Source organism: Marmota marmota, unplaced genomic scaffold, assembly GCF_001458135.2.
Source record: "Marmota marmota marmota unplaced genomic scaffold, marMar, whole genome shotgun sequence".
NCBI lineage: Eukaryota > Metazoa > Chordata > Mammalia > Rodentia > Sciuridae > Marmota > Marmota marmota.
Window position 1 is genome coordinate 11417984 of NW_025999943.1, and position 9344 is coordinate 11427327.

The 9344-nt window shown below is 37.7% G+C and overlaps 1 protein-coding gene across 1 annotated transcript in view; it reads right to left on the reverse strand.

Annotated features, from left to right (window-relative positions):
• Positions 1–9344, reverse strand: part of Parp4 (poly(ADP-ribose) polymerase family member 4) — a 90457-nt gene that overhangs the window by 79274 nt on the left and 1839 nt on the right. The window contains exon 2 of the mRNA XM_048801460.1: positions 2277–2409. Coding sequence (XP_048657417.1) covers positions 2277–2408 — 132 coding nt within the window. The 5' untranslated portion in view covers position 2409. The remainder of the gene's footprint in view (positions 1–2276; positions 2410–9344) is intronic.

Genomic DNA, 9344 nt, shown 5'->3' on the forward strand with positions numbered 1-9344 from the left:
CATGCGTGAGGCACTGGGTTCAATCCTCAGCACCACATAGAGTAAAATAAAGACACCATGTCCACCTATAACTAAAAAATAAATATATATTTTAAAAAAAGATACTGTGTCCATCTACAACTAAAAATTTTTTTTAAAAACAGCAGGCGTGTGTGTGTGTGTGTGTGTGTGTGATTTTGAGGATCAAACACAGGACCTAGGCAAGCACTCTACAACAAAGCTACATTCCCCACTCCAAAAACCAAAAGTTATTAAAGAGTATGGATATAGATGTGTCATAATTGATTAACCAGCACTAGAGGTTGCTTTCAAATTTTCATTATTGTATATAATGCTGAGATGAACAACCTCATGTATACCTCTTTGTGCATTTGTTTAATTATTTCCTTAGGAATGGAAAGGGAGATTCAAAAGATATTTGTCATTTATTTATTTTGTTAATTGATAATTTTATTTAATTTTCAATAGTATGTGCACATTGCAGCATATCTAAAAAAATACTAATAATATATAACTTTCTTTCCTCAGAGATACCTATTATAACTTGTCTCTCATCTATCTTTCTAGAGCAATTCTATGTATAGACAACACACATGTAAGTACACAGATAACAGTATGCTATCCGGTCTGTTGTGCTTGCTTTTCCATGTGACAAATTTATTTTAGAGTTAATTCCTCATCATTATACAAAGGGTTGTCTCTTCCTTTATTATAAATTGGCATGCACATTTCAAATTTATATAGGTTGGCAAAAATAATTATAAAATGCTTCATGCATAGTATTTGAGTTTCTAAAAAGTATAAACCATTTTGGCAGTTCCATACCCAGAAAACAAATTAGGTATGTATTATTCAGTTACCCACAGAAATGGTGAGGCAGGTAAATGAGGGAAACAGACAGAATTCTGTGTAAACTGGAGGTAAATGGGGACATTCCATCTGTGGTATTCTGTTGGAGTTGAGCTTGCTTCCCAGAACAGATAGAGGTTCAATGTGGCCAATATCAGGGATGTATCCAGGGAAAGACAGGTTGGGTCAGCTCTATCCACTCATTAATAGGGGAGCAAATGACAGGGGAAGTCAGGTCTGAGACCTAACCCCTTCAGACTGATTTTACAAATTTTATATATATAGCGTTGCCCTCCTACTTCTTACTGATAAGTGACTGTGGTGTGTGTTTTATACATAAAAAATTATATATATAATATACACACATATGTATATATACATATGTGTGTATAAATATACATATATGGATAAAAATATATATACATATATATATATGTATATATATTAGTTGTGGATGGACACAATAGCTTTATTTTATTTATTTATTTTTGTGAGGTGCTGGGGATCGACCCCAGTGCCTCCCATATGCTAGGCAAGTGCTATACCATTGAGCTATAACCCCAGCCCTAGACTTTGATTTTACTTCTTACTTTTGAGGTGGTTAAAAAAGAGGTTAACCTTAGTTATTTAAAAAATTTTCCAGATATAAAATTCTGCAACTAAATTTTCGGCCTAAATTTCATTTCAAAAACAGAAGTTAGTTGGGCATGGTGGTGCCTGCCTATAACCCCAGCAAATCGGGAGGTTGAGGCAAGGGGATGACAAATTCTAGGCCAGCGTAAGCAACTTAATGATACCCTGTCTCAAAATAAAAAGGTCTGGGGATGTAGCTCAATGATAAAGCATTCCTGGTTCAATTCCCAATATCCTCTGAGAGAGACAGAGAGAGAGAGAGAGAGAGAGAGAGAGAGAGAGAGAGAGAGAGAGAGAGAGAAAGAGAGGCAGAGACAGAAATAGTTTCCTTCAGCCCTAAAACAAACAACACCAAAAGGATCAGTTTATAATGTAAGTTTTCTTTCTGCCATCAGGAACCACTCTTATAGGTGTCACCCTTGTGTTGCCCTACTTCTTACTGATAAGTGACTGTGGTGTGTGTTTTGCAAATGCTGTGCAGTATGATTTTTTCCTTCAAGAATAGATCTGGCTAGTATGAAATTCTTTCTATTTATGTCTTGGGTTGTGCTCCAATAATATCAGATTTACAGGGCATGTGGGATTGTTTTGTAGCTCCCAGAGCATGGAGAAGAAAAGGCTGGACCATTTGGCCTCATTTGATCCTCCTGACCCAACTCCCAGTGGGTGATATTACAATTTCTTCTGCCTTCTCTGTATGTTCTCCTGCTACCAATCTTCTTTGCTTACTCTTCCTAACCATGACCTATGTTCCCTGAAGGTATCATGTTAATCATACAGAAATTTGGAAATACCTGAGGATTTAACAACAAGGAAAATTTTCCACCATTTTCCTTAATGTCAGTTTGTAGCTTTTTCTTCTGCTGATGAGGTAAGTATTTGACTTTCAAACAGAAGGTACAATTTACAAAGATTCCCACAGTCATCCTGAAAGAAAAAAGTTTCAAGACATATATTTTAAGGAATCTCTTTTTAGTGAATATAACTGAAAATGCATTTGGAATCACTCTACATGTAAACTGAGAGAAAACTAGACATTTTTTAAAAGACACTGCAATCAAGTTATAAATACAAAAACTGAACATTGTTATTATGGTTTGGATCTTAATGGTCCCCCAAAGGATCATGGGGGACATGATCCTTTAAAGACTTGGTCACCAGCCTGGTGTTGCTCTTGGGAAATGGTGGAATCTTTAGAAGATTGGACCAATGGAAGAAAGGTTATTAGAGAAGTGCCTTTGCTTTTGAAGGAGATATTGGGACACTCCCTCCCTTTGCCATAAAATGAATAGGCCTTCTTTGTCACATGCTCTAGTCATAATGTATTGTGCCACCCCAGGCCAAGCAACTATGAATTGAAGCCTCTGAAACCACAAACCTTTCCTTCAAGTTGATTTATCTCAGATATTTGTCACAATGACAGAAAACTGGCTAACATACTATCTTAGTTTGCAGTATATGTGTTGGTTTTAGAATCATTTTTAGCTTTGTGCCAGGCATGATGGTGCATGCCTATAATTCCAGCAACCTGGGAAGTTTGAGACTGGGGGATTCAGAAGTTTGGGGCCAGTCTCAGTAACTTAATAAGACCCTTAGCAACTTAGAGAGACCCTGTCCCAAAAGTATAAAAATTGGGCTGGAGATGTGGTAGAGTGCTTGCCTAGCATGAGCAAGGCCCCAGGTTCAAACCTCAGCATTTCAAAAAAAAAAAAAAGTAAAATAACATATGGGAACATAGCTCAGTGGTAATAGTATCCTTAGATTCAATCCCAGTACCAGAAAAAAAAAAGAAAAGAAAAGAAAAAGAATTATTCCTAGCTTTTATGGCTTACATTATGTACAAATAATATTTGTACAGGTTCATAATATGCATCTCAATTTAAAAAATGAGATTTCAGTTGCACATCAGGAATGTGGCTCAGAACACAGTAATCCCCCTCTCTCCCACTCTTTCCCTCCTCCCCTTACCTTTTTTCTTTTTGCAGTACTGAGGATTGCACCTAGGGCATTGTGCATAAAACATTTTGTTATGGTTTAGATATGAGGTATCCTCCAAAGGCTCATGTGTGAGACAATGCCAGAAAGTTTATAGGTAACACGATTGGTTTATGAAAGCCTTAACCTAACCAGTGCAATAATCCACTTGAATGGATTAACTGCGTGGTAACTCTAGGCAGGTAGGTTGTGGCTGGAGGAGGTAGGTCACTGGGGGCATGCCTTTGTCCTCGATGAGTCAAATTTGTTCTCTTTTCTTCCCGATTGTCAGGTCCTGAACTGCTTTCCTCTTCCACACCTTTCTTTCATGACGTTCTGCCTCACCTTGGTCATAGAGAAATGGAGTTGGCCATCTATTGACTGAGACCTCTGGAACTTTTTCCTCTTCTAGAACTGTTCTTTTTATTTTTTTTTTTTATATGGTGCTGAGGATCAAACTCAGTGCCTTACATATGCGAGGCAAGCAATAGCTCTACCTTTGAGCACAGAATCCTAGCCCTCTAAATTGTTCTTGTCAGATTTTTTGGTCACTGCAATGAAACAAACTGACTAAAACACACTCGAATACTGAGCTACATCCCCAGTCCAGAAGCCTTTATTTCTCAATTAAAAAATTAACATTTGGGGGTTGGAGTTATGGCTTAGAGGAAAAGGACTCACCTAACATGCGTGAGGCACTGGGTTAGATCCTCAGCACCACATAAAAGTAAAATAAAGGTATTGTGTCTACCTACAACTAAAAAAATAAATGTTTAAAAAAATTAACATTATGTAATAGTAAAACCATGGGTTTTTACAGATAATTACTCTATGAATTCAAAGAAACTTTTATTAGTTATATGGGTTTCTTTTTTTTTTTTTTTTTTGATGGTACTAAGGTGTGTCCAGGAAGCAGTAACATTACATCCTCAATCTGGAGCCTCTGGGATTGAATGACACTGCCCATCATCTATAGGGCAAAGGGACTAGGTAGGGTAGAGAACCCAGGGCCTTCTGCATGCAAGGCAAGCACTCTACCAACTGAGCTATATCCCCAGCCCAGTTATGTGGGTTTCTATTAAGCCATTCTGCAGAAAAATTGAACAATTGCTAATAAAAAAATACAGTTGTTTATTCTATTTAAATAAATGGAATATATGTGTATATATACATAAATAAATATTAGTATGCATTTGAGGTTATTTTAATTCTTTCACTATGCCATACTTTCTCACTGTTGGCATCAGATTCACCATTTTAGGTCAGGAGCCATTTTATCTAGAGGTTCCAAAGTTTCAATTCTGAAGTAAAGCTGCTTAACTTCCCATAAGAACACATGCCTGCTATCAACCCCACCCCAGCTTAACTCCTAAGCAGCTTATGAGATTCCTCTTGTGGGCTATAAAGCTGCTTTGTGAGTGCCGACAGGCTGCTGCTCTCCTCAGAGGGACAGCCTTGTTGGTGTGCCTCCTGTTACCGACAATAAATCTCTTGTGTAGGATTCTGGTGTGTGGTTGGTCTTTGGACTTTGCGTGGACTCTGCAAGTGTCCTTTCACTCACAATATAAAAAAGAATTACTTCTAAGAAAAATAAGTAGGGCTGAGGGTGTAGCTCAGTGATGGAGTAAATCAGACTCCGGGCTACATTCCCAGCAAAACACACACACACACACACACACACACACACACACACCACATTTTCAATTGAAATGTGTATTTAATAATAAACAAATAAATGGTGAGATGCTGAGCTGCCCCTAGAGCTGAGGATGTAACTCAGTGTAGAACACTTGCTATGTGAGGCCCTAGGTTCAATTCCCTGTACTGATGAACAGAAAAAGTAAGCCACCCTTTGTAAAGGCAATTCCTTACTGAATGCTGCTACAGGGACTGGGCAGGCTCGATATGGATGGTCTGGATGCTCTGCTCCCCACAGCTGTCTGTCACCAGTCATCCTGGGGTACCTGAGGACATAGCTCTGAAGACCCTTAGAGCTAAGCACAGAGTGAAGTCTAGTTACTTCAGAGATGTTGATTTTTTCTTATCTCTGCCTGTACCTGCATATCTGCAAATCCAGCATCCTCAGACCAGTCTCTACCCTACCTAGTCCATTTGCCCTATAGGTGATGGGCAGTGACATTCAATCCCAGAGGCTCCAGATTGAGGATGCAATGTTACTGCTTCCTGGACACACCTCTATGGCTCACTCACATCCCAGATGCATCAGGTCCCCAACTTGGGTCTCCTTGTCCCCTCTTGGCAAGTGACTGTGCTGTCCTCTGAAGTTGCTTGATACTAGCCTTTATTCCCTTCCCCACAAACTTCTTCTATCAGCTGCATCCCCATGTCTAAGGACTATAATATTATGAAAATTAAAACTATAGCAAATACAAAATGCTAATCCTACTATCAGTCAACATCTTGAGTATTTTGTCATTAAACATTCTTAGAAAACAATTTTTTTAAAAAAACTTATTTAGTTGTCAATGAACCTTTATTTTATTTATATATATGCAGTGCTGAGAATTGAACCCAGTTCTCACACATCTTAGATATGTACCATAAGTAAACTATTTCTTTTCCACTTTTTGTTATCATAAGAAGCTATGACGAGCTGGGCCCAGTGGCATGATCCTGTATTCCCCCGTTACTCTGGAGCCTGAGGCAAAAGGATCACAATTCCAGTTCAGTCTTGGCAATTTTGCGAGACTGTCCCAAAATAAAAAATAAAAAGTTCTGGGGCTGGCGCTGTGGCTCAGCGGTAGAGTACTCGCCTAGCACATGCAAGGCCCTGCGTTCGATCCTCAGCACCACATAAAAATATATAAAGGTATTATGTCCAACCTCAACTGAAAAATAAATATTAAAAAAATAAAAATAAAAAGTTCTGGTAATGCAGCTCAGAGGTGTATAGTTTAGTGGCATTACCCCTGGGTTCAATCCCCAGTACCTGGGGTAAAAAACAAAAACAAAAACTACACACAGTTATGATGAACATTTTTATATCTAAAACTTTGTATCTTTGATGATCTTCTTAGAATAAGTAGAACTATTGAATAAAAGAGTTTCAAATTATTTTATTTATATTAAAAGTTAATATAAAGAAAATTTTAAAAGCCCCCAAAGTGAAGGAAATGTTCCAAACATCATTGTAGTGATGATACACAACTTAAATTTTATATCCAGTTTCTCTTATTTAATTTTTTTTGTGTGTGTGTGGTACTGGGAATCAAACCCAGGGCCTCACACTTGCTAAGCAAGCACTCTACCCACTGAGTTACATCCCCAGCCCACTTATTTAACTTCTAATGAGAAATTTTCATGTCACTAAATATTATTTGAATGTATTTGTAGTGACTACATAAGATCTGTGTTTATTTAATTCTTTTCCAAGTCATCTGATACTTGGTTATTTAAAATTGTTTGATATTGGCCAGGTATGGTGGTGCATTCCTGTAATCTCCGAGATCTAGGAGGCTAAGGTAGGAGGATTGTGAGTTTGAGGCCAGCCTGGGCAATTTAGTGAGATCCTGCCTCAAAATTTAAAAATAAAAAGGGCTGGAGATATAGCTCAGTGGTAGAGCACCCATGCTTTAAATCCCTAGTACTATAAAATAAATAAAATAAAGTTGTTCACTATTATAAATATACTTTAAGGGAAATGTTCATACATACATTTTGGGCTACCTTTGTCATGTTTCCTTAGAATAGATGGCCAGAAATGGAATTACTGAATTCAAAAATATAAACACTTTTCAATCTTTTAAAAAACTGTGGTATAATATACCTAACATAAATTTATGTCTTATTCATTTTTAAAATTGTTTTTAGTTGTCAATGGATCTTTATTTTATTTATTTATATGCGGTGCTGAGAATCGAACTTAAATGTCTCACACATACTTGGCAAATTCTCTACCAATAAGCCACCATCCCAGCCCTGTCTTAGACATTTTTAGGTGTATAGTTTAGTGGCATTAAGTACATTCACATTTTTGCGAATCCAAATTCTAACATTTCTGGCAAGTGTCTGCCCTGTGCTTAGCACCTGAGGCTGAGCAGGAACAGAGAAACCAACCTTCTAGTTTAGTGAAATCTCAAGAAAGGGTTTGACTTCTATCTGGCCTCTTCTGGTTTAACAATTTCCTAAGACATGTGCCACCAGCCTCTTCCTTACTTCAAAACTTTCTGTAAACACAATCATTCATGTTCTCACCAGTGCTGCTTATGTGCATAAGAGATTTGACAGATAGGGACAAGTTGCTGATTATCCTCACAGGCAAATGTGCACAGGTCCTTCCAAGTCTGTGCTCCACTCAGCTCAGTCTCAGCACTCTCTTTCACAAATTCCTGGCTATCCATAAACCTTTGGCCCAGCAGGGAGCAAAGGACTTACAGCCACACAGATTTAGTCTTTACCCCTAGCATTGCCTTCTCTGAGAAGGCATCAGGGTTCTCTCAATCTAGAAAGTCTTCTGGTAACCTTTCTCCTCTGAGTGGCTGCCTATTTGGGGCCTCCTAGTAGCGACCCCTCCCAGCTTTAATCACACAACACACCACTATCATTCCCTGTTCTCCACTTTTAATGTCAATTTCTCCAGGAGGGCCAATACTATATTAATCTTTAATGTACCTAGAATGCATATCACTTTTGATTTGCAGCAGGCATAAATGCTTACTTATCAAAAAACTCACACAACAATTAAAGCCCAGAATTATAGAAAAGCCTGCCACTATTTGCATAGTAGGACTCAAATGACACCAATAATGCACTTCCCTAAGGAGACTATTAAACCCTTAAACCTTTAAAAAGCAAAGGCATTATTTAGTTCCACACATAATCTTTATGGAGTAAGCAGCTCTAAGCACACAGGACCTGATAAACGTTTATTGAATAAAAGATGGAGTCAAATGTAACAAAAGAATCTGCAATACTCACAAAAGAATCTGCAACACGCACATATTCAGAGTGACTTTCTCCCTGATCATACCTAATATGCTACATATGCAATGTAATGTAGCAGTCCAAAATTGAAAAGGAAGCTGAGATTTACTCACTTTATCCCTTTGGATGAATCATTTGTCGTTCCCCAAGGGAATAATTTTATTGATTGCAGGTTTTCTTTTTTTTTTTTTTTTGAAATAATATTAGTATCAATCCCCATATTTGAGGAGTGTTTATTTTTTCAAGTATCATACTAAATTGCCACCAATAGCTAAAACGTTGTTACAAAAATATGGTGATATTCTGAAGGGGAGACATGTTGGTTGCCAAAGGTAAACAATCAAGGATTACCATGAAGAAGAAGAGAGGATATAAGATAACAGGATAATGTGATAAACTTAAATAAACAAGGACCAACTAAAATCATCACAGGGTTCAAAAACATCAGAAGAATTATCAATACTGCTAGTAATATTTTTTGAAAATTCAGGCAGGATAGGTAGAGCCTATTTAAGGAATAGATTGGCCTTTTAATAAGGCCAACAGGACACTCAGTTCTTTCTGATGGAGAGAAAGCAGTGAATACAGATGCCCCCAAACAGTGCCATGTTTATTCTTAGCAAATCAAGTCTCCAACTAACAAAGTTAATGTTTTCTTTTTTTTTTTTTAATTTTTTATTGTTGGCTGTTCAAAACATTACATAATTCTTGATATATCATATTTCACACTTTGATTCAAGTGGGTTATGAGCTCCCATTTTTACCCCAAATACAGATTGCAGAATCACATCAGTTACACATCCATTGATTTACATATTGCCATACTAGTGTCTGTTGTGTTCTGCTGCCTTTCCTATCCTCTACTACCCCCCCTCCCCTCCCCTTCCCTCCCCTCGCCTCTTCTCTCTCTGCCCCCTCTACTGACATTCATTTGTCCCCCTTGT